Source organism: Ailuropoda melanoleuca, chromosome 7 (assembly GCF_002007445.2).
Source record: "Ailuropoda melanoleuca isolate Jingjing chromosome 7, ASM200744v2, whole genome shotgun sequence".
NCBI classification, from domain to species: domain Eukaryota; kingdom Metazoa; phylum Chordata; class Mammalia; order Carnivora; family Ursidae; genus Ailuropoda; species Ailuropoda melanoleuca.
The window spans coordinates 6,888,823-6,915,907 of NC_048224.1; the positions used below are offsets into that span (position 1 = coordinate 6,888,823).

The 27,085-nt window shown below is 35.0% G+C and overlaps 1 protein-coding gene across 9 annotated transcripts in view; it reads right to left on the reverse strand.

The window, feature by feature from the left end:
* The window catches only part of MPDZ (multiple PDZ domain crumbs cell polarity complex component), a 128,983-nt gene that overhangs the window by 96,523 nt on the left and 5,375 nt on the right, over positions 1-27,085 (reverse strand). For all 9 annotated transcript variants that reach the window (XM_034663891.1, XM_034663897.1, XM_019796074.2 and 6 more), the window contains exons 3-9: positions 7,515-7,724; positions 6,994-7,133; positions 6,140-6,353; positions 5,282-5,410; positions 3,044-3,253; positions 463-577; positions 37-125 (exon numbers count right to left, since the gene is read on the reverse strand). In XM_034663891.1, coding sequence (XP_034519782.1) covers positions 37-125; positions 463-577; positions 3,044-3,253; positions 5,282-5,410; positions 6,140-6,353; positions 6,994-7,133; positions 7,515-7,724 — 1,107 coding nt within the window. The remainder of the gene's footprint in view (positions 1-36; positions 126-462; positions 578-3,043; positions 3,254-5,281; positions 5,411-6,139; positions 6,354-6,993; positions 7,134-7,514; positions 7,725-27,085) is intronic.

Consider the following 27,085-nt stretch of genomic DNA (forward strand, 5'->3'; position numbering starts at 1 on the left):
AAAATTAACAAAGCTCTTATTAAATGTGTTACTTACTGCTATAATTTGGTCTCCAATTTGGATTCTTCCATCATGTTCAACAGCACTGCTCTTTGTAATGCTCTTTACAAAGATTCCTGAAGGTTCTAAGATTAGAGATAGGGTTTTTGGATTATTTTTTACTATTTCAAAGCACATTCAAAAACTATCCATCCTTCATTCTCCAAATATAAAGTCCTAATTTTGAATAAATATAAATCAACAAGCCATAGGAACAAAACCAACAGAAACCTAGTCTAGAGAATAAGACAATGATTTTGTCTGTCAAACACAATATCAGAGTTTCCTACACTGAATTATTCCTAAGGAAGTTTTTGATCAGTTTCTCCAGCAATCTTAAAATAAATAATATTGATTCAATATTTCACTAGACAAAGATATCAGAGGCAATTCCCAAGTTAAAAAAAAAGTATTTAAAACTACCTAATTTTTTATCTCCAATGTAACCAGCAATGGTAATTCCTAATCCTTGGACATTTTTAGTGAGTTCTACATCAAATGTCTCACTTTCTTCACTTTTCTGAGTAGAAGCATCAACCTAAAATAAAATCAATAAATAAATATGCAGAACAATAAACATGTAAACAAACAAGATAAACTCAAAAGGCAACAACCTGTATTTAGGAATAATATGATATTAGGTGGCGAAGAACTCTGCTAGAGAAGTACAGAAGAGACTACTTCTTCAATCTGAACAACATGAACTGAGCGTTACATTGTTACTCAAAAGTAATGTTAGCAGTAAGGAGGAATACTCCTTATCAGAGAAATGCATTATTATTTGTGTATACAAAATTTTAAAAATCAAAGAGTCTCCTATTAACATTCTATTTTCAGAGATGGCTTATCTTCATTTCTACAATTGAAAGAACTCATGTTTTGAATTCAGGTCAACAAGTTCAAATCTGAATTTTTCTAATCATTGCTTTGCTCAACTGTCTATCAGGAATAAGAATAACAAGTCCAGCTAACATTTATTGAGCAGCTTCTATGTAACAAACACTTGACATGTCTTAATTTACTCCTTAGAACAAGCCTATGAGGGAGGTACAATTCCTATCAATTTTTCTCTGGGGAAACTGAGAAACATAAACCTTTCCAAGGAAGTAAGCAATCTATTAGAAGCAGAATTCACATACAGGTAAGCTGGTTGCAAAAACCCTGCTCTTAAACTTCTCTGCAGTGTGTAAAATCGCTGGCAGAATGTAAGAGCCAGAGTGTCCACTCAGGACCCAGTGTCCACTAACCTGCTGCCACTACTATCTGAAGTGAATAGTTGATTCTAACACCATGAATAGGAGTTAATCTATCTTCCAGATAATTTATTAATACACTGATGATGATTTTGAAACCTACAAAATGCAACAAAAAAATGCAAATTCAGAGAATAGGGATTGTATTGGTTCTCAATACTGCTCAGGTCCAGAGCTAAAAAGAACGCAGCACAGTGTTTATATTCATAGGGCCGTGATCAGTAAGTAAACTGATGATGCAGGAAGTAATTTTATATTATTTTCTTTGAGATGGCTATTTAAAATTGTTACTGTATTTGTTCTGTAAATTCAGACTTTAATGTAAAAAAGCTCTTTATAAGGAAAGCTTGCCTTTCTGCATCGATCTTCATTCCTGAAATGACAGCTGAAAGCAGGTTTCTCTAACATGTAAAACTGTTATTAATTATACGCTGGGCTGCAGGGCAAGGTTCTCTGAATTCAGCATTAGTGGACTAGTGCAATAAGTCATCAGCAAGCTACCGGCACTGGGTACTTGTTTGGTACCAGCAGACTCCCCAGAGAACCCTACAAAGGTCACGACAGAATGAATGTTCAAATGGACATACAGGTTGGGGCTAGCTGGTAATGTGTTTTCATTTTCTTTAAGCGAACTCTGACTATATCTCACTGATAGTCCATCTAAGTGAGATATAATTTTATAGTGAAGTTTATTTTTTCGTTGCACATAATTATCTGTGCAAACTTAGCAAAAGTTTAAAGTTTAGATAATTACAAGAAAATGACAGGATGAAATCTGCTACAATTGAAACAAATGTGTTTTCTATTTTTAATAAGACTTATGCGAGTGCTATTTTAGAGGGTGGCAATTTGACTATCGAATGGTTTTAAAAGGGGCACAAGCTTCAGAAATGATGATATGCACAGAATAGATATTTTTCTAAGCTTTCAATTACATCAAGTGGTTTTCGGTATTGCATTCATTTATATATTGCTGAATAAAATGTTTTGTTTACCACAAAAGAATGTGATTTAAATACTTTCATACACAAGCTTTCTTTCTTTACTTCTTTTTCTGTGCAAAAAATAGCAAATAACTCAATCCTAAAAACAACAGAATCATGGAAATTTCAAGTGTTCTAATAAAGTTTTAAAGGGCTTGTGGAGGAGGTTAGGCTATTAAAAAAGAATCTGTAGCAACTAATTAGAAAAAAACTTTAACAGAAAAAAATCATAGATGTTTTTAGATCTATGAGAAAGGAATGTGGGACTTGCACTTGCTATAAAGCTTATCTAGAAATTGGATGTAATTCTGTTCTGAAATATTTAAGAAATTTTTGGATAAAATTATTTTGTTGATACTCCCACCCCTTTTCCTCCTCCCAAAAGGAAAGTTACTGAAGGAGAATGATTGGAACTCACAGCCCACCTAACAGAGAGCCTTCCAGATAAGAGAAAGATAAAATTCAACATTTTAGTTATTAGTGGCAAATAATTCTTTAAAATTTTACTGTCTTTCAAAAGACTATCTTCATAAATGTGCTTAGAGAAAAATTTAAAATAGTAATCTAGAATTTTTTAAAGAAACCTATTTTTCATCTGTTACACATGATTCCTAATTGATATTATTAGTGCCGAAACATGTCTACACTTGAATTTTCATTCTTTAGCACTAATACGTGAATGAATGTCATCAAGTCTAGTTTCTAAACATCACTATCATCTAAATGCTATTGTCTATGAGGTTCCTGTAACTGTTTCTACCGACTTACCCGCATTTCTGGTGTAGAAGGTGGGGATGAGGAAAGGGTGACGCCCAGAGAGGTGGGTGCTGCTGGCTCTTCTGTGGCACCTCTTGCGATTGTCAATTTCACTCTGTTTCCACATTGCCTGAGCACCTGTGCTACTTGCTCACTGCTCATTCCTGCCAGATCCGTGTCACCAATCTTTAGAATGTGGTCTCCACTGCATAATCGCCCATGCTGAATAAAAAGATCGGTTAATCAGGCTGCTAATATTTTAATTTCATCAGATAAATTGTAAATGAGGGAAAGAGAATAATTTAAAAACAGCAGTAATGTGAATTACCAATCACGGAACATTAAACATGTGAATGTTACGTTAACTGTCTTTTGATGCATCTTTTATCCTTATTCAATGTGATATAAGTAAATGAAATTCACAAACATTCCTTAAATCAACAGTTAAAAAGAGCTTTTCAATTTGATTTCTACCCACTATATACAGGAAAATATTAAGCCTTTTATAAGTTTTTTGAGAGATGAAAAAAAAAAAAAGAAAATGCCACCAAGCAAAGATGAAGTGTATGCAAATACACATTACTCAAAAAATATAATATAAACAACAAGAAAGCAGTGAATTAATACCACGTTTCGTTTCTGTCTTGCACTTTCAATTTAAAATATCCCTAAAAGGATAATTTTCAGATGAAATAGTTGAAAATTTAGATAGAGGAGTCTTATTATCCTCCATACAAGCACTATTCACTAGAACTTTCTACAGTGATAGAAATGTTCTGCATCATCCAATATGACAGCTACTATTGACATGTGGTTACAGAATACCTGAAATGTGTCCAACTAAGGAACTGAATTTGTTATTTTATTTAATTTTTAAAATTTTTCCTTATTTATTTTAGAGAGAGAGCTCAAGCGGTGGGGGTGGTGGGACAGAGGGACAGGAGAGAGAATCTTCAGCAGACTCTGTGCTGAGCGTGGACCCCGACTCAGGGCTTGATCTCATGACCCAAGGGATCTCTACCTGAGCTGAAATCAAGAGTTGGACACTTAACTGATCATGCCACCCAGGCACCGCAGGCATTCATTTTATTTAATTTTACTTAATTTATTTAAATTTTAGAAATAACAAGTACCTACAAGTAGCTATAGTATTGGACAGTGCAGTTCCATACTGAAGACAAAGCTTAGTTTATTGCAAACCAGTCAACTGGGGAATTTCATTAAATACTTTTAGAGGCTGGCTAATATTTAAGGAAGAAAAAATGCATATTATTTGCTACTGTCAATACCTCAACTGATAAAGCTGCCATTAAACAGGCCTTTCACTTATGAATATGAGAAATATTTGATGAACTGACTTCCTAGTTTAAGTTCAAATACACATGCAAAAACAAACAACTTTATAAACAAAATGTTATAACCAAGGCAAAAGTTACTTAATATTAGAACTTCTCAAATTAAAATATAAATCATAACTAGTAACTGTACAACAATTTTTCTCACATATATTCTAACAGTGTCACAGAGAATAAATGGCAATGCTTTAACGAACTCTTCCGAGTGATAAAAATAGGCTGTGCTTCATCTACAAAGATGACACAAGTGACCCATCACTAAAGGGACAAGTTGAATCTTGTTTTTTCTCTCAATAATAAAGTATTTCTCTTTCCATAATACCTTGTGGCTATAAAACAGCTGACTAGGTTTATAAATATGATTTATGATCATAAAATAAAGGGAGCTACCTCTACAATGATCAAAACCATAACCTGGGCTTTAGCCTGTGGTTTTACAAGAATCTTAAGATCATTGCCTAAAACTATAACTTAACAGGTGTCTGAGAGGCTCAGTCGGTTAAGCACCCAACTCTTGATTTTGGCTCAGGTCATGATCTTAGGGTCATGGGATCAAGCCCCGCGTCAATATCTGCACTCAGTGGGGAGTCTCCTTGAGATTCTTTCTCTCCCTCTCCCTCTGCCCCTCTCCTTGTGCCCGAGCGCTCTCTCTCTCTAAAATAAATAAATCTTTAAAAAATAATAAATAGAACTGTAACTTAAGATCAATGTCCCTTTTCAAAGATCTTTCTCCCAGGGCTAAGATAACATTTCAGGAAAAGCCCAGCAAAACAGAAGCTTCTAACTCAGCTTCTTTGACATTATATAAGGCCAAAGTTTCTTCTAACAGCAAATATAAAAGATGAAGGCATATAATTTGATAAAACAGCATAAAACACCTGTTGGAGTAACTTACCTGGTCAGCTACTCCTCCAGGCAGAATGGTTTTTACTATCACTCCAGTTGCTTTTCCTCCAACGATGCCAAATCCCAGTCCAGATCCATCGTTCACCAGTTCAATAGTCTCCACATGCTGCCAGTGAACCTGAAAACAAAACTCCTGCGTGAATTTGAAAAAAATTTGGGAAAACTAAAAATTTTCTTATAGTTGAGATTTTTGTGAATATTATTTTGTGATTAGTATCAAATAATGGAGTTCAGACATAAAAATTAGCCTTAACAATGTCCCTTTGGTTTAGTATACTTCCCTTTCAACAGACTGTTACTGCTATTGATATAATCATTCTTGAAATTATCAATACAACTTTATAGTGACTGAATTTAACCAGTTGAAGATAGGCACTGATTTGCAAGATCCTTTGTAGAACTTCTAAAAAAAGAAAAAGATCAAGGAGAAATCATCACCTGTTAAGATTATCTTCTATAAAATCTTGCCTCACAGGATTTCAAATTAGAGGACTCCTTAAAGTCACTGACAGCTAACTCAAACAGTGTAATTCTGTAATTTATAAAGCAAAATCAAGACCATTATTTGTGTGCAGATAGAGGCAGGTTTGTTAAAAAAACTGAATTTTTTTTTTGGAGGAATGTGGTCAACTAGAAGAAATACACAAAAAAAAAGATAAAAGATGATTTAGAAGGTAGTAACTTAATCATAATTAAATAACTAATATTCCAAACTAGAGAGAGCTAAAAGAATAAAATGGGAAAAACTCAAGAAATATAAGGACCTACAGGAAGTGGAAATCTATAGACACCCAAAAAAGAATTATAAAAACAGTATCTGTCCCTTTTACAAATCTTATGTACTCACCGGGTTAGAGTGAGCTGAAACTGTGCTGGCTGCAGATGGAGAACGGGAAACTATGGGGCTGATGAGCTGAGGCAATGAGCCTCTGGCGATAACTAGCTGGACATGATCTTTGGCTTTCTGCAGGATGCTGATAGCCTGCTGATGTGTAATTGTCTGATCAAGTGCCTGTCCATTGATAGCAAGGATCTGATCGGTTTCCTTCAGTCTTCCATCTCTATCAGGAATGAAAAAAGGGATAAAAGACATGACAGCTCTCAAGAAAATGACAGCTTCTTTGCCATATAGTTTCAGGTTATTTTTAAGCCAGTTTTCTAATGTCCACACTTTTTAAGCTTTTCCTTGCAGTTTCACTTTTAAAAATAGAAGTTTGGGCTCCAGTTACCTACCTCTAATCGATCCCTCCCATTTAAAAGCCACCTTCTTTATAGCTACTCACTCAACCTGTATGTTTTGTCTTAGATGTTCCTATTTACTACAAATAAAAACAAAGGTGTATACATTGAGCTGCTGTTTTGAGTATATTAACAAAATATTGCTCAAGTTATAGTGGGTCATTTGTATACTTTTCTATATTGCAACTTTTAAATCTAACTGAAAAGAACCCATTTAGTAATAATGAGTATAATGTCCCTTTCCTTCCTAAGAAGTGACTATGACTGTATTTAGAAGATACTCTCCCTTCCAAGGACTTGCTTTTTATCACAGAAATGTTAAAGATTTCTAAAAACTGATTAAAGCAGATTATATTAAAAGTTTCTGTTTTTATTCATTTTTCTTTCTCTAAATTCTCCCAAGGTCATCAACACCTTCCGAATACAGTATCAAAAACAGAGAAGATGCCATGAGAGTCTTACCTGTGGGCCACACTGCCCTCTTGGATCTCCTGCACGAATATTCCCAGTTCTCCACGGTTTTCACTCCTGAGTCCCACAACACTAAACCCAAGGCCACCACATGGGGGTTTGAGGAGCTCAAAAACTTCTATGTGGCGACCCTGTTCAGGAAACAAAGCAAGAAATAAAATTAAAAGTCAATCACACCATTCACAGTTATTTTATTAATGGCATTACTAAGTTTAAAAAAACAATTTAAAAGAAATTTCTCAGATAACCTTGCTTACTCATCACCTAGAATGATGCATTTTATTATTGACCCTGAAGAAAAAAAAAAAATGAAATAGAAAAATTTCTGATCCATCCGAACTCACACAAAATCCACTTCTTTTCCATTTCAATTTTTTCAGAAGTTATAAATATAATTTAACAATATACATTATATATTTATATAATACAATATAAACATATACATATTCTTCCAATTATTCAGGACTTGTTCACACTGTTCTATCATAACTAACAGAAAGAAATGTTCTTACCTGGGCCATATTTTTGATTAGTTGATCAAATTCATCACAAGCAGGTTTCCCATTGACGTGTGGAGTACCAGGTCCTGTAAATGCTTCCAGATTCCCATTATTTGAGGATGACAAGAACAGTTCATTTTGCAGAGTAGGAATTACAGCTGGGCTGGGATGTGGAATGTGAGCATATTCGACGTTTGAAATTGCCAATGTTGTAGTGTTTACCTAAGAGCAATACGAAGATTATTAACAAATCTGACATTCCATAAACTATTTCATACAAGACATCCCAAGGGGTAATAATGAAGTAAGTACATATGAAATTTCGAAATTTCCATACCCTTTTATCTAGCAACTCTATTTTAAGAAATTAATTTCAAAGAGAAATTGTGTATTTGTGTATTACAAAGATGTGTGTATAAGGATGCAGCATTGTTTACTGATGGAAAAATTTCAAAACCTACATCCGGTGTTCAACTTTAAGGTACTCATTAAAACACACATGGACATACACATTCACATACACACTCAAGTGAAAAAAGGCTAGTTATCAAGCAATGTGTACAGTATGACACAATGCACATTCAAAAAAGATGTTTATATTTGTATTAAATGTCTGGGAGAATATATACCAACCAACCAATATAACATTAGTTGTCCCTGAGAGACAGGGGGCAATTTAATCTTTTATATTCTTGAATTTTTGAACAATATATGTAGTAAAGAACTTGGTCTTTCCTGAAGAGAGGTCTGACCTTTATCCCCAGCTCCTAGGAAGTAACCTCTAAGCCTTTGGACTTCCCAGATATTCATGGTTGGCTCCAAGTCCACAAGATATCAGCCCAAACTGACACTAAGTTAAATCACATAGGCAGTCAATCATGCCTATGAAATGATACCCTAATAAAATTTCTGAACACCAAACTCAGGTGAGATTCCTCTGTCATACTGTCCTGAAAAGGAAACACTTTGTGAGGAAAATGGCAGCTTCATATTTGAAAGCCTCTCAGGCTGCTCTATGCATCTCTTCCTTTGGCTGATTTTTCACCTGTACCCTTTCTTTATAATGGACCATAAGCACGAGTACAAAAGCTTCCAGTAAGTTCCACAGGTCCTTATACTGAATTACTGAACCTGAGGGTGGTTTGGGGAACATCCAGAACTTGCAGTTCATCTCAGAAGTGAGGGTGGTCTTTTGTGGATTCTTCCCTCTAACTTCACAGTTAGACCTTAACTCTTCGCTGTTGGTGTCAAAAGTCTCCAACAGAGTTGGAAGCCTGGAGGATTGTGTCCTAAAGCCTCGCAGTTTGGCTAACTCCAGGTACAATGACATAAGTAACAACAATGACAAAAAAGATCATTCCATTCTGGAAAAACATTCTATGATTACTTGTATGTGCCTGTTATACAGAGCATCAAGTTAAAGCTAAATAATTTCCCATTTCTGTAGGGTGTCTGTACTGCAAATTTTTACCCAAAATTATTTATCAGAAAGAGTACATCAATGATGCTTTTGGATCTCTCTCTGAACTCATCTCCTGCACTGTGTCCCTCACGGAGACTCCAGCCATACTGACCCCATCAGAGTTCCTCAAACCAAACTGCTCACTCTATCAGCCACGTACATCCTTCCCCAACATCTACATGCTTATTGCTTCCCTTCATTCAGGTGTACTCAACTTCATCCCAGAGACGCCCTCCCCGACAGCCCTACCCAAGACAGCACCCCACCATTATGCTCTGCGAGCTTACCCTGTCCTGTTTTTCTTCTTGGCAGTTGCCATGGACCCTGTTGCATGGAGCTTCCTTCCCAATCTGTGTGGACAGACTAGAATGTAGAATTCCCCCGTGGAGGAACTGGACTGTTTTATTCTCTCTTATATCCTTAACTCTGTAAGAGTGCCTTGCTCAGAGTTGGCGTTCAATATACATTTGCAGAATAAATGTTTATTTTTTTAGGGACCTGCTCTGATTTCATCTCCCCAACAACCCTCCCACTATCATTATTTCCATTTTTCAGATGACAAAATTATACAAAGTCACACACCTAGTAAGTAGATTTTTTCATCATGGTGTTCCTATGTCTGTTTTATATACATAACAAACAGTCATTTGAGATATCATTTCTGGAAATAAGACATTAGGTAAAATTTACATTGACAGAGCAATCAAAATATTTTACAACACATCACCAATCCATGCCTAAGAGCTTGCTACCTGTTCTTAAAACAGGTAACAGATAGTAGTAAGTTAACAAAGTTACCAGTAATCCAACTTATATTGGCTTATATTATATTATATTGGCTATCTACAATCACAGATGAAAGAGAGATCATTGTGTTGAGAAGAGGGTTTTGGGAATCCTTTCAAATGGTTATTTTAAAATCTACAGCAGGCGTGATCAATTATTATTTTTTCAAAAGCAAGCTCCTTATGCCAAACTTGATTTTTTTTTATCCTGAGCCATGGCAATTTCAATAAAGTCTGCCAGCAGAAGATACACCGCTCAGGTTGAAGCAGATGGCATAATGAAATCTGTGACAGGCTGAGGATCCCACACACCAAGACCTAATGACTATAGTATGTTTGCATAGGAGAAAAATATTTGGACTTCTGCTACGGTAAGCCAGAATGAACAAATCACATTCCAAGAATCGAGAGTTTATCTACATGAAGTTAACCGGTGAAACAGAAGCTCTGATTTTATGGAAGAGTAGGTGTGAAGGCACTCTAAAAGTTCCAGGACCAGAACAAGTACAATACCATGAGAATCATATAAAAGTACTGAATATCAATAGTTTTTTTTCCAAATTTGTTAAAGCTTTAACCAATGTCAATGACTCCTCCTGTCTCCTCCTGGCCCTTGAGCAGAGGTTAAAGAGATCACATATTTAAAAACTAAAATTTAAGATATCATCATACAAAAGGATTGTTTTTAAATGTGCAGATTTACACTGAGAAAAAAGCACAAAGGCACCTTGTGACTGTGCTGTAACTGTTTAGTGAAATGGCTTTCTGAACTCCAGTCTCCTTGAGAAACAGGAATGATTTCATTTGTCTCAATAGACCTGTTCATAGCAGACACAGCATAAATGTTTAATAAAAAAAGCTTGATGCCCATCTTGGTTTATAAATATAAAATAAACAGAAGAAAACACAACTATCTGGTGATTTTTATATACAGATAAACAATCTGTATAATTTATGGAAGTTGCTAGTAAATGAGCAAGAGTCACCAAATAATTATCTGTTCTCCGTTTAAGTTCTGGCTGAGTATTTCAATCTAAAAAGGCCTTTTATGTTCTCAGTAAATAAACATATTAACTTAATTTATGGATTTGAATTACTGCTAATACCTAAAACATAACTTAAAATGAAGGTTATGTAAATTACTCAATTAAAAAGTCAAATTCTTTGTAAAAAGGCAGGATGAAACACCCCTCAGTATTCAGAAGTATAGATGAAGTCTTCTTTTAAGATGCAGTCCGTGGGGAGGGGGAGGGGGCCTGGGTGGCTCAGTTGGTTAAGTGTCTGACTTTGACTCAGGTCATGATCTCAGGGTCCTGGGGTTCCTCCTGGGTCAGGGTCCCCACTCAGCAGGGAGTCGGCTTGTCCCTCTGCCCCTCTGCCCACTTGTGTTCTCGCTCTCCCTCTCTTAAATAAATAAATAAATAAAATCTTATAAAAAAACTAGGGCGCAGTCAGAACAGAAATTGGTTCAGTTATTTCAAAAGGCCAGATAAAGCAGAAATCAAAACGCGGGACAAATACATAACTTAAATACTTTATTTTAACTTAAAGCATGAATATACTCATTTACAAATATCTTGATGCATGAGAGCTACCCACTTCTTTCTTGTATGAGCTACACTCATTTAATATGGCATTATTTTTCATTCCTCTCTTTAAGATGAAGCAAGAATCTGGACACTTGAGAAATAATTTCATTAAAGAAACCTGGATTTTTATGAGATCTTTCTTCAGTGTTTTACAGTTTGATCACACACAATTTATCAACAATTGTTTTATCAATTCATTTATGTAGTCTTTCAAAAGAATTTAAGTAAGTTTTCATGGAAAAAATCCTTTGCCATAAACTTTTATATTATATAACAAAGCCATGTAATTATAAAAATAATTATGACAGGCAAAACAGCTCTAAAGATGACTGATGAATGCCCATTTACCTGGTGACAGCTGCAGAAGCACACACAAGAAAATGTCTGAAAATAAGTGTTTTGTGCTCTGAGCATCAGTCATACGCCTTATAGGACAGTATCCTTTCACGAGCAAGTCACTTATTTGGAGGTGTGCTAAGAGAGCTGCTTCTATAACAGCATTCCAAGAAAACAAAAAAATTCTCTTTAGTTCTATATACAATTAAGCTCACACTGTGGGAATAGCCATATCAGAGTAACCCTTCCACTGAGATCAATCAGAAAATTTATATAAAATGTTGTGAAAAAAGTCTTTAAAGTTTTCAAAAAGAATGGGGCTCCTGGGTGGCTCAGTCGTTAAGCATCTGCCTTTGGCTCAGGGCATGATCCTGGCATTCTGGGAGCCAGCCCCGCATCGTGCTCCCTGCTCTGCTGGGAGCCTGCTTCTTCCTCTCCCACTCCCCCTGCTTATGCTCCCTCTCTCACTGGCTCTCTCTCTCTCTGTCAAATAAATAAATAAAATCTTAAAAAAAAAGATATCAAAAAGAAACAATCACTTCTGCCATATTCTATTCATTAGAAGCAAATCAATAAACCAACCCCATACTAAAGGAGAAGAGATCACACAAGAGTGTGAACACCAGAAGGCAGGGATTATTGGTGTCAGTCCCAGAGGACTATCACAGCAAGTCATAGTAAAAGTGCTGAAAGCCAAGACAGAGGAAGATCTTAAAAGCCACCAGAAAAAAAAGGCACCTTATCTTCAAAGAAGAAAAAAACTGACCTCACCAATCAATGAAAAACAGAAGACAATACAATAAAAAAAAAACTAAAAATGAAAACTGTCAACTTCGCATTTTCAGAATACCGTCCCTACACACACACACAGTGTTGCTTCAGAATTGTACTAAAGAAATACACAAGTAAATTCTTAGAAATACAAAAGATCCCTCATGGAATTTCCCTAATGTAGAAAAGACTGAAGAGCACAAAAAAGGGTTTAAAGATTTGAGTAAATTGAGGCACGCCTGGGTGGCCTGGTCTGTTAAGTGTCTGATCTGGTTTCAGCTCAGGTTGTGATGCTGGTGTCACGAGATCGAGTCCCACATCGGGCCCCATGCTCAGCAGGGAGTATGCTTGAGATTCACTCTCTCCCTCTGCCCTCCCCCTGCTCGCTCTCGAACTCTCTCTAAAATAAATAATCTTTTTTTTTAAGGGAATAAATCAGTGGTAATGTCTTTAAACAATAAATAACATTTATGGAGTTTTAAATACAGGTAGGCATGAAAGTACATAATAATCACTCAAAAGACACAAGTAGGGTACAGGAAGTTGAACTGTACTAAGTTCCTTTCATTTTCCAGGAAGTAGCAAAAGTTCCAATTAAAGTAAAATCAAAATAAGTTAAGGGTAATATATCTAACAAAAAACCCATGTCTGGCCTAAAAGAAGAAAACTCAGATCTCAATGTTAAAGAAGATCCAATTAGAAAAGGAGCAAAGACATTTCACCAGAAAGGATAAGTGGATGGCAAATAAGAACATAGAAGACATTCAGCATCATTATCCATTAGAGAAATGCAAATTAAAAGCACAAAGAATACCACTATATACCTATCAGGGTGACTAAATAAAAAATAGTGACAATACCAAATGCTGGTGAGAATGTGGAGAAAATGGCCTGCTTGTGCACTGCTGGCAGGAATGTAAAATGGTAGACCCCCTCTGACAAAAAGTTTGGCAGTTCCTGAAAAAAACTAAACATGCATTTACCATGCAACATGGCGATTACACTTTTAGGCGTTTATTATACAGAAATTACAGTTATGTACACAAAAAACCACACAGCAGCTTTATCTACAAGAGTGAAAAACTGGAGGAAACAAAGGGTCTTTCTCTCAAGAGGTGCGTCCATACCATGGAATAATACTAACCAATAAAAAGGAACAAAATATGAATATACACAACAATTTGGATGTTTCACCAGAGCATTATGTGGAATAAAAAAAAGACGATTTCAAAAGGTCACATATATTATGACTCTATTTTTATAAAATTCTTGAAATTATTTAATTATAAAGACAGAAAGGTTGCCAGTGGACAGGGGTGGTGGCAGGGAGGGAACAGGGTATAGCAATAAATAAGTACACAAATCTATTCAAGAGAAAGAATGACACAGACTGAAAAAAATTGATAGACATTAAACCATTATAAGTTTCCTTGGTTTTAACATTTTACTTTAATTGCCAAGATGTCACCACTGGAGGTAACTTGGTGAAGTACATATAGGACCTCTCTATACAATACTGAAAAATTACTGAGAATCTATAATTACAAAATAAGTTTTTTAAAAAAGTTGACTCAAATAAGCCAAGGATATTTACTATAATCTTTAGGGTAACCACTAAAAGAATAATACAATTAAGTATAACTAGCATGTTAATAGAAGAAATTGATAAAACTATAAGTGAAATACAAAAAAGAAAAAAAAATGAATAAACAAGACAAAACAAAAAATTGTAAATTAAAACAAAATTAACAATTACATTAAATGACTACAATTTTAAGGTTGTATAACACAACAAAACACAAGTACATGCTGTTTACCAGAGACACAAATTAATGATAGAAAAGATAAAGATGAAAGTAGCAAGATCCACCATACATACATTAACCACAAGAAGCCTGGTACACCTGCCCTAGTATGAGATGAGTGGACTTCAAGAAGTGTTACTAAAGATAAAGAAGGACACTTCATATAGATAAAGGGTCAATTCAGTAAAAGACAAGACAGTCTTAGTCATGTAAAAATATAACCTCAGGGGCGACTGGGTGGCTCCATCAGTTAAGTGTCTGCCTAAGGCTCAGGTCATGATCCCAGGGTCCTGGGATCAAGCCCAAAATAGGGCTCCCTGCTAGGCGGGGAGCCTACTTCTCCCTCTCCCTCTGCTGCTCCCCCTGCTTGTGCTCTCTCTCTCTGTCAAATAAATACATAAAATCTTTAAAAAAAATAAAACAAAAATATAATCTCAAAACAATTAGGGCAAAAGGGCAGATCCAAATAAGAAACAAATTCACAATCATAAGTAGAGATTATAACTTAAATCTCTTTCAGTAATTGACAGAATGGAGGGGAATCAATAAGGATATGAAAGATCTGAACAACCTTCTAAATAAAGTTGATAGAGTCAATATAAAAAAGCAGCTCTATTTCCTAGAAAAAAACAACCAGAAACTACAACTTTAAAAAAGATTGCATTTAAAATATGATAAAAGTATTTTAAAAAGCTGGAATACAACCTAAATTTTAGAAACAGAGCCACATATATATGGCCACATGATTAAGTGTGCCAATGTGAGGGAGAAAAGAATGATCTTTTCAATAAATGGTTCTGGTTCAAATGGATAGTCAAATGGAAAATTAATTAACATACATACTTTATCTCATACCACAGCCAAAATTTGGAAGCTAAACCAAGCTTCTGAGAGAAAATCTCTATATCCTTGGCATAATCAATGATTTCTTAAGTAGAACAAAAGAGACAATACACATAGAGGAAAAGTTTTACAAATTAGACTTTATTAGAATTAAAAAAAACACCCTCTGGTCATCAAAACATATAACTAAGAGAGTCAAAAAGCAGGACACAAAGCAGAAAAAGACAGTTGCAATACAAATGTCCAGCAAAGAAGTTGTATTCAGAAAATATAAAAAAAGAAACTCTTGTAAGTCAATAAGACTGACAAACCAATAAAAAAATTGGCAAAAGACTTAAAACAGGAACTCCACCAAGGAGGATAGCCAAATGATCAATAAGCATATAAAAAGGTGCTCAGTATCATTAATCATCATATGATACTACAACATACCCCCCCGAGTGGCTAGGATTGGAAAAAGAGAAATTTAAAGCTGACAGCACCACGTGTAAGCAAAGATGTGGAGCAATGAGAATTTTCTTACATTGTAGTGAGAGCACGGACCTACAACTACTTTGGAAAACAATTGGCAGAATTTACAAATGCTGAATATGTACCTTAAGACCCAGAAATTTTACTCTTAAGTAAACATCCAAGAGAAATTCACACTTAATAAATATCAAAGGACGTGTGTTAGAACGTTTATGGCAGTTTTGTTTGTAATAGCCAAAAACTAGTAAAAAATTACAATCAACAAAGTACAGATATAGTCTAGTACATCATATAATGAAAATGGAAAAGAACTACAGCTACATGTAACACGATGGAATATCACAGACACAAAGTGAAGACAAAGCCAGGAACAAAGCCTGTATACTCAGATTGCATTTACATAAAATTCAAATACTTATTTATGGGATAACAGTCAAAACAGTGTATGATCTGACCTCTACAAAGAATCTAAAAAAGCCAATCTCCTATAAACAGAGAGTAGATTGTAGGTTGCCAGGGTTTAGGGGAAGTGGAGAGATGTTAATCCCAGAGCACAAACTTCCAGTTTTAAGTAAGTTCTGGGGATCTAATGTACAGTGTGGTCACTATAGTTAACAATACTCTACGGTATATTTGAAAGCTAAGTGAGTAGATCCTAAATGTTTAAACCACACACACAAAAAACGTTAATACTGAGGTGACAGATATGTTAACTAAACTCACTATGGTAATAATTTCACTGTATATGTGTCTATCAAATATCACTTTGTATATCTTAAACTTACACAGTTATATGTCAATTTTATCTCACATAGGCTGGAAAAAAGCAGTGATTCTTTTGGGGAGAGGATGAGGACTGACTGAGGGGATACACACTATTGTGGAGTGTTAATAATTTTCTATACTTTGATTAAGGTGAAGAGTTATATGTGTACATTCAATTTATACCAAATCCATGAACTATGTAATTTTGCCCTTTCCTGTATATTAATTCTCATTTTTTTTAAGTTTGCAAGGTAAGTGATGAAATCAAAGCACAGAACCTGAGGCACTCCGATAACTGATATAATGTACACTTCTCTGAAAGAAAGAAGGTGCTTTGAACAGCCTCTGTATTATCAAGCTAACGTTTCTGACAGAAACTCAGAATTTAAAGTTCAATTATCAGGCATTCACCTTTAGTGAAAGAGAATGTAGAAACTGGGTATCTAAAGATGAAGCCAAGTCTAGTACTGTGATGTATGACTCTCTACAGGCTTTATATGGATTCAACTGGCTAATTCCTATCCATAGAATAAATCCTTCAACAATTGCTCAAGTCAAGAAGAATCCTCAGCAAGTGCGTTTTAACCTCCGTAGCACACATAGATTTTTCTTTCTCAAAGATTATAAGTTTTTACAACTTGTAATCATTTAATTTCACACCAAATTACAAGAAGAAAAAAATAATCATCATGCCATCTAATACTTTTACGCTGAAGTATTGTGACCCACCCTGATACAAGGTTGATATATTTGTGAGATTTCAAAATTATAATTTTTTTCAATATCTACTATACAAAATTAATTTCATTCCAAAAATACTTGAAAAAGATCAATGTCTTAAATATTTTGATCATATAAATATGATCTATGTACTTAAATTTAACCAAATATAACATCTTCAAATATGTAGATTCGCTTAACTAAATCTGTTAAAAATACTGAAATATTGACTTCTTATGTTTCATCTATCCCTTCTGGGTTTTTAACTGAAAGGAAGTTAATATTATTAGCTCTATTTTAATGGCTAACATCAATCTTTCCAGAAGTACTTGTATAATTGTCTAGAAAAATGATTGCTTAGGATCAAACTGAATTTCCTAAAGCATTTTTATATAGATTATCAAAACCCGTTTTCTGGTCCTGTTATTTTGACCTATTCTGAATGCACAGAATAGCAATGAGAATAAAGTGACCCAAATGCTTTTATAATTTGATGGATATTTCTATGATTTTAAAGCTAAAATATATATTATCTTGCATTAAGAGAAAGAAAAATGACCACTGCTTTTACAACCCTAGTTTTGGTAGACTTTAAATAAATTTATAAACATATTGCTAGTTCAATTTCCCAATTTTTTGTTTGTTTGTTACTCCTTAATGTAATGAGAAATAAGAAATAAGGCACTCTCTCGGGAATTTGCCATAACAGGTGCACCTCATGGAAATGCAGACTGTTTTTTTTTTTTTTAATCTGCACCTTGTCTTTTCTTCTTGCAGAACAAGAAAAGTGCTTATTTTCTTGTGAATTTACAAAAATGCTGTAAAACACTCTCTGGAACCGATCCCAAATATGAGATGCAAAGATGGACAGGATACCAAGAGTATTCAATGAAATGCACGACCTAAAATGGTAGCAAACACATGAAAAAAAATTATAAATAATAGAACGGTATTTCAAGTTTGGAAGCAAGGGAAGCCTCCTTTTCCATAAATCTTTCAGTGAAATACTGATTAGAGCACAACTCTGATGCATTATTGAACAGGCAAACCCTTGCACAGTAATTGATGGTGGCACTCTGATTTAATGATCCTTATTTTTAAAGCTAATTAAAGAAATTGAGTTGCATGTTCAAAGGGGATTAGCTTAATGTGACGAGACTATTTTGGACATAAAGAGCTCCACAGCTCCTGAACTAAACACGATACAAAATGGAGCAGCAAATTATAAGGTGGAGGGAAGGGGGGCATTTTCTGATGGAATAAGCATAATTTCACATTTTCTATGTGAATTTCTTTTCATTCATTCAAATACTTACCAAGCACTTAAAATGTCCAAGACATTGGGCTCTAGGGGATGGGACAGTAATTAAAGAGATAAAATGCTTTGCATAATCACTAATATGTTAGATATCCTATAAAATTGCTCCCAGGCATAGTTCACCCACCTACAAAGATAGAATACCTTTCTTTTCATAGCTATGAATTGTTGAATAGCAAAGCAGATAGTGGATGAGAATTTGTAGATATTCTTGAAGTAGCCACTGAAGATCATTGGCTGATAAATGTAAAATATAAGGTTACTGAATTTAGAAAATAATTCCGTAACCCAAGAATGTTTAAGCAGTCATTCTGAGTAATCAAAATGTAAATTTTATGCATATGCCTCTGTAAAGTTTCAGTGGCACATTTGTCCTAAAATTCCCATGTGCTAAATAAAAAGGATAAATGGTCAACCAAGAAACTCAAGATGGAAGGCAAAGAAAAACATGAATGAAAGAGTACCTAAGACTCTCCTTGTCTTCTCCCTTCTGTTATTTAGAAAGGCATATATAAATGATCAATAATCTACCTAAAGCAATGCCTATTGTTAGACTACTAAATGACAAGATCAAATACAAAACTAAAGTCTATACAACATAAGTGATGTTGTCAAGTTAAATGAATGGCCACATGGCAGGTTAGGCTATATTAGAATGTTCTAGTCTTCACTCAGAGCTGCATCTATGAAAATTTTACTTATTCTTAAAATTACATCATAATTAGAATCAATACACAATGCACTAAAATGTCAGCAAAGTCAGCATAATGCAGAGTATTCCATATGTATTTTATAAACTAATTTTTAAAGGTCTAAATTTCACTAAAATCTATAGAAATACTCATAGTTGAAAAGATTCGAATTCCTCCTCAATTTCCTAAAATGCCTATGAAAACTTGAGTAAAGATTGCAAAATAACCTGAACTTAAAATAATCACAGTTTTACTTTAAACTTTTTTCATTATTGTTATAAAATAAATTTTAAGTTTACCATTTAAAAAAAAGTTAGGTTCTACAATAAAGATATTACAGGATTCTTTAACCTATCCCCTGAATTCCTGAATTTCCAATTAAAGTCCACTAATTTCGAAAGCAATTGTTTCTTTCTCATACTTGTTTGATCTTTTTTGATGGTACTTTACTTTTTATTGTTACTAGGGGAGAGTTGTCTGAGATAGGCTGGGGGAAAAAAAAAGAAACTATTCTTATCAGCTCTTCTCATCAAGAGCAATAGTCTATTACCCGCCCCCTCTAAGTCGCTTTAGAAAGTTCTTGATGAAGGGGCATCTGGGTGTCTCAGTTGGTTAAGCAGCTGCCTGTGGCTCAGGGTATGATCCCCAGGGTCCTAGGATCAAGCCCCCTGTTGGGCTCCCTGCTCAGCGGGGAGTCTGCTTGTCCTTCTGCCTCTTCCCCTCAGCCCTACCCCTCCATCTCCCCTTTGGCCCTGCCCCTCACCCTGCCTTGTACTCTCTCTTGCTTGTGCTGTCTTTGCTGGTGCTCTCTCTCACTCTCAAATAAGTAAATAAATAAAATCTTTTTTTTTAAATTTCTTGATGAAGTAGTTAAAATTAGTTTTATTCAATCTTGACTCTTGTATATACATCTCTTTAATATTCTGTGATTCAAAATGAGAAGTGAACATAATACAGTTCTGCTGTATAAAAAATACAATTCTAGTTGGGGTGCCTGGATGACTCAGTTGGTTGAGCATGGCTGCCTTCTGCTCTGGTCATGATCTCAGTACTGGGATTGAGCCCTACACCTGGCTCCTTGCTCAGTGGGAGGCCATCTTCTCCCTCTCCCTCTGCCTGCTGCTCTTCCTGCTTGCGCGTACTCCCTCTATGACAAATGAATAAACAGACTCTTCTTAAAAAGAAAAAAAACCAACTCTCATCTAGAGGAAAAGCATTACTGCTTGAGTTGCAAGCTGAACTAGCTACATTTCTCATGAGCACCATATTACCTGAAAAAACAAAGTAAAAAAAAAATGATCCTACCAACTTGGTATGTGACAGACAATTTCTCAAAAATAAACAAAGTAAGCCTCTCACTTCAAGGAAAACATCTGACAGCAATTGTTCCCAATAGTAAAATTTGAGGTTTCAAGTGAAAATTAGAATTTTGGAAAACTTGTTATCTGCCACCCTGAGCTTCACACCTTTCCATAATTTAAAGACTATTGATAATACCAGAAGCAATATTAGCAAGTATAAATTTTTGATATTATATAAAGAAATGTGAAACATAATTTTCCTGTTTTTCAAATTTCCCAGACAACCAATTTATTACAAAATTATGCAAGATAGATTTTAGTGTAATACAGTGCAAAATGCGATTTGGTTTCTGATTCCACCTTATAACTAAACTTAAAGAAACTACCAATAGGGGCACCTGGGTGGCTTGGTCAGTTGAGCAAACTCAAGTCATAATCTCAGGGTCATGGGATTGAGCCCTGCAGCGAGCCCTGCAGCGAGTCCCATGCTAGGCTCCATGCTCAGTGGAGACCCTGCGTGAGATTCTCTCTCTCTCTGCCCCCACTCCTGTCCTCTGCTTGCCCGCTTGCCTGCTCACACATGCGTGCTCTCTCTCTCAAATAGATGAATAAATCTTAAAAAAAAAAAGAAAGAAAGAAAATACCAATAGTTTTGGTGCACTATTAAAAAAAGGATATCCACAAAAACACCATCCTCCTCCCTTTGCCAGCTAAATATCTGCATGAGGGCAGATGTTCTCCACATAGATCGACTAAAATAAATCCAAATAGATCAAATGCAGAAGCAGATATGAGAATCCTGTCTTCTATTAAACAACATTAAAGAGATGTGAAAAATGTAAAATATGCCACTCTTCTAATTTTTAAAGAAACGGATTTATTACTACTATTTTCAAATGAATTAAAATATTTAAAATACTTCTCAATTTTAATTTCTAACCTGATAAATATCGATGCATAAAACCACATAAATTAGAGCTCTTTGAGGTCTTCAGTAATTTCTAAGAATGTAATGGTGTCTTGAAACCAAAATGTTTGAGATCTGTTGCCTTACCATATTAAATTTCAATTAGGAGGAAGAAGCACCAAGAAGAGAATCAATATTTATTGAGTGTTGGTAAGCACCCAGCTATGCCTTAGAGTTTTTACATCCATGTTATTTAGTTCCCATATTACAACTAATGGAGGGGCAAAAAAGAAGTTTAGTGAAGATAAATATATATATATATATATGTATATATTTGTTTTAAGAAATAAACTCTTGTTTTAAGTCATCCACTAATAAGTATCAACGCCAGAACACAAATCTGGGTTGTCTGTCTCCAAATCCTATTAGACTACACTGTCAGCATCTGAGATCGGCTCATAACGAAGGCCTCAAATCACCAGGATACCCTTAACACATGTTCATTATACTGCTTACAAGGACAGTGAAACAAAAGCAAAAGAGCTCTATGATTAAGACCTGGGGTCTGATGTCAGCCAGCCTGCATTTAAATACGAGTTCCACCATTTAACCTCCGGGTGCCTCCATTTCCCCATCCATAAAATAAAGAAAATGACATCATCTAGTACATCTACTACTGTTATCTACCACTTTAGAGTGTTGTTGCAATGATGAAACAGAGACTTACAATAGTTCCTGGCACACAGTGAGAATCTCGTACATGGTAACCCCTATGATGAAGATGCTTGTGTTGAGTGGTGCCTCTTTCCACTACGGTTACTAAGAAAAACACTAGGTCTTCAAAGTAACGTCAGTTATTTGGCGAACGTATTTATACTAAAAATTATTTCTCTGGCAAGAAAAGATAATTACTGATGCACAACAGTTCTGAATTTTCATGAATATTTAAATACCCCTTAATTAAGCAATCATTTATTGAACTTAAGTAAAATATCATATTAGGTACAAAGTAGTCAAAGATGGCATGATTTTATCCCAAAAGTAGTAAATCGTTTTCAAACAAGTCTGAAATGCACTTAATTTTCTAAAACTTTTTGTGTTTGGTAAGAACAAATGGCAAGCACAACGTGGCATATACACCATGGTCTGGGCATGTGTGTTGATGCGTATTTGCAGAATGTCTTGTCTTTATTTAAATTTCAACACTTCTGTGCTTTCTTAGCAAAATTTCCAAGGGAAAAAATTTAAAGAATGTAGATTGACCAATCTTATCAAAGTATGCTGAAACTTTCTACATCAAAGGAGTGAAAGTATTCAAATTAAGTAAATTAATATACCTTAAATGCCAAGACAAACAGAAATTTAGAAATTGAAAACTTAGGGGGCACCTGGGTGGTTCAGTTGGTTAAATGTCTGACTTGGGCTCAAGTCATGGTCTCAGGGTCCTGGGACTGAGCAGTGCATGGGGGGGGGGGCGGTCAGAGCTCAGCAGGGAGTCTGCTTCTCCCTCTCCCTCTGCCCCTTCTACCCCTTGTGCACAGGCACTCTCTCTCTCAAATAAACAAAATCTTTAAAAAAGAGAGAAAAATTGGAAACTTAGATGAACAACATGTTAGAATGTTTGTAGTGTTTTTTCTATCAGTCCCACATTTCCAGAAGACAAATAAAACTGATTCACAGTTCACAGTCTGCTTAGAGAAAAATAAAACCAAACCTTACAGACAAGTTTAAATATACGGAAATGGGCACATGAAGACTGATGGTACTTTGTCACATTGTCTCTCCTTCCACTATAATCAACTCAGTTCACATCTACTGTAAAAACTAGCATAATTATTTAAAAAGCAGAATGAAAGTTCTGGTTTATATTAAAAAGGTCCTCTGATTAAAATCTGGGGGAGAATTTAAGGGAAATGGCAAATCTTAAGGAATCTGGATTTACTAAACATTAAGTGTATTTCCTTTAGTAATGCTAATAACCGTTTTCCCAACCTATTTGTTCCTTTATAGCAGAGAACCAGGGTTTAGAAACAGTGTAAATTAAAAGTAAAAAAAGCACTTACTTTGGGTCAGACGGACTTACATTCTTCTTCTAAATGTACCAGTGAATAATTGTGTGGTCCAGATTAAGTTACACAATGTCTCTCAAACTCAATTTCTTCATGGACAAAAATGGGGATCATACACACCTCGTATAGCTGATGGACTCGGTAAAGGAGACAATGTCCACAACACATGAGAGCTTCCCAAAGGTGATGGTGATTGTTTTTGTTATACAGCTTCAGATGTAAATCAACCTCTATTGTTCTTAAATTCTTGGGTTAAAAAATTCATGAACATTATAGCCAGTAAATTTCACATTTTCTCCCTCTTCTCCAAAGACCATTTAACTTTGTCACAAAAACACCATACAATTAGCACCATTTGCTGTTTTAGACACACATGCATACCCAATAGCAAGATGGTGTTGCATTTTAATCCAGCACTGTATAAAAAGCTTGAACAGTGCCTTCTTGCCCAGGATAAAACAAGAATTTTAGTCCCTCAAAGGCTCTATATTTACAAACTTTTGGTTAAAGGAACAAACATTTAAAAGCTGTTATTGCACCAAAAATAAAGTATTTGAAATTCCTACAGTAAATAAACTCTATGGTAAATGTAAAAACATAAGAATCACTCCTTCTCTTTTAACTTCTCTTAGATAATGTATGTTAGAGTCTCAAGAAACAGATACTTTTCTGTTAGGCCACTGCAATGCTCTATCATAAAAGTAAAACCATTTTGGGGGTAAGAAAAATATTTTTTCATTTTCACAAGCAACATCAACTTGGAAGAATTCCATTCCATTTTTAGATCATTCCTGTTAATGGGGTCAAGGCATGTTTTCTTTCTCTCTGTACTTCCCCCCCCCCATCACCAAGTCATAATTTAACCTAGGCATTCTTGGGAGACAGCAGTTATTCCCCCTTTATTGATAGCATGCCTACAGATGAACTTTCTCCATTTCAGTCTCAAATTAGAAACCATAGACAGAAGAGTGATTTTTTTGCCATTTATATAAGTAATAAAGCTGAGGAAACACAGACATTTCTGCTCCCTACCATGAATCCTACAAAACCGTATCTTTCTGATTACCAAAGTCAGAACAGAGCAACAAAATGCCCAGTTACCCAAATTCTCATCTCTCCATCAATCTAAAAAATATAACTATAAAAAATCACCAGGGCTGCTGATGCCACTGCTTAAAAGCAACATATCTCAACAGTTTGGCCATGAACCTGATTTAGCAGTTTTATAAATGAGTACCCACAGAACAGTACCTCTTCAGGCATGCCCCTACAGAGTGGTGCTCCAGCCAACACCCCCTGCTTACATCAGACACTTGAAAGTAACTCTATGAAGTATACATTGACTACTTCTATCTCCAGGATCTCTGAAAGTTGTTCCTCTTTTATGACAGAACATCAGAAAAATAAATACATGGTGTACAGTATACTTTAGCAGAAAAGCCATCACTAAATTAGGATGTGATGCTGTATTCTTAGTGTGTACTCTCAGTATACCTCATTCTTAGAAAGATGAAAGCAGCATTTCTTTGAGGAACAATTCATTTATTTTAATGACTATAATTAAAGGTCTTATCTATCAAAATATCAGTAAAACCTTCACCTTAATTGTGTTCGGCAGTTTTACTATAATTTTTAAAAATGTGGAGAAACAAATGATTGTTAAATACTATATTTAATAGAATTGTTAGAAAATAAAGTTGATACAATTTTCAACTTGATACAATCAAGTTTGATACAGAATGCTGAATGCAAAAGAGAAATGATGAAAAACACACACACAACCTCCCTCCCAAAAACTCTACCTTAATAAATCCTTCACAACCTGGCTCCCAAGTTTCCTCCTTTGCCAAGAACCCACACACAGGCTGTTAGCCTGATAACACAGATCTGCAGGTGACTCTGTATCAGGCTTTCTCAACCTCAGCTCAACACACAGAATAAGCCCAATATTTCTTTGTTTTAGGAGGTTGGGCTTCGAACTGAGGATGTTTAGCAATTAAGTGCCAGTAGCATGGCCCCTACCACCCCCAAGTTCAACGGTCAAAAATGTCTCCACATATTGCTATAAGCCCCCCTCACTTGAGAACAATTTCTCTCTACCCCTGTAAACACTGTTTCCTCTACCTGAAATAATTTCCCCATTCATGGCAGAAAAGTCCTACTTATTTTTCAAGACCCATCTTACATGTTACCTCCAATGTAAAGTTTTCTTGTAAAGTTAATAATTCCTTATCCTGCTCACTTTCTTATCTCACTCACTTTCTTATTTAGTTACTTAAAACAAATGTATGTTCTCTTTCCTCCTCTAGATAATGAGAACTTCTGTCTTATTTATTCAGAGTATTTTTATTGACTTTATTAATAAATGATTATAAGCCTTCTAAAAAAGCACCCATGAGAAAACCCTCCCATTGCCAAGGAAAATTTGGCTCACTGAATGATGTCTTACACTGAACAATATATAACCCTCCAGCGCTCTCTCACTCTCTCTCTGTGCATGTGTGTGTGTATATATTTTTATATTTATATTTATATAATTATTGTTGTCTTTGCTCACGAGGAATGGAAATTAAATGATAATACTCAATTTTAGTAACCCAAGGTCCTTGGAATATCCAGTTCTCTGATATTTTTATTTGGTCTTTGTTTATATTTACCTTTGAATCACCCATTAGTCCATACGTTTTGCCATGAGAAGTTGTTCCAAATTCTTTTGGGAATGTGAACAGGTAAAACTTAAAAGCATAGAAATATAAGACAAAAATTTTATACCATGAACACTGTATTTCAAAATAAAAAAGAAGGATACATTTATTCTAATCAACACTGAACAATAATTTCCAAACTGATTCTACGTTAAGTCAACATCTCTCCAATTATCTCAAGAGATGTCATTAAATTTCCAAAGAAAAACTTAGAAAAAAATCTGGCTTAAATTTGTATGCATGTATATATGTATACATTATGCATTTGGATAATATGCATATAAGCCCACGCTTTGCTGGGAAAAAAGTGAGTGAACAAGGAGCCTGGAAATATCAAACAACAAGAACAACGGCAAAATAGTAGAATATCATACTCTAAAAAGGCCAGAAATCACAGATATGGAGAAACCTCCAGAATATGCTGAGCCCTGAGGCTTGTTTCCCATATCAGCAGCATTTGTAACCTCAATTATATACATTATTTCTTCAATCCGAGAATTGGTCTCGGTTGCCATAGCTTCAAAAAAAAAAAAAAACTCAGCACTGTCAATTTCTAAGTATTAGTCCTGAATTTCTACTGAAATTATTAATTTTAATTCACAGTTTTCCTACAAATAACTCAAGGTAAAAAGACATTTAATTTCACGTCTATGGTCGATTCATAACGCAAGGCAATTAATTAATCAGGAAAGTCGTATCCACCTCTACTGGACTGGAGAAACATCACAGAATAAATATGCAAATCCAATATCCTCATGGCTGACAAGTTTCTATTATTAAACTGCTAACGTGTTTATTTCCCCCACAATAGCTGGATTTCTGTCATGAATACGCATTGAGCCCTGCAGTTATTAGCTGTGATGACTAGGTGACAGTGAGGACACTACTTGAGAATTTGCATCTGACAGATCATTGACACACAGTCACAGTTCTTTTTTTTTCTTCTCTTCACTTAAACAGGAATCAAGCAATAGGAAAGGAACTGGAGCTATTAGAGATTATTCAGGTTTAATAGCTCATATCCTTTTAGCTGGCGGTTAGAAC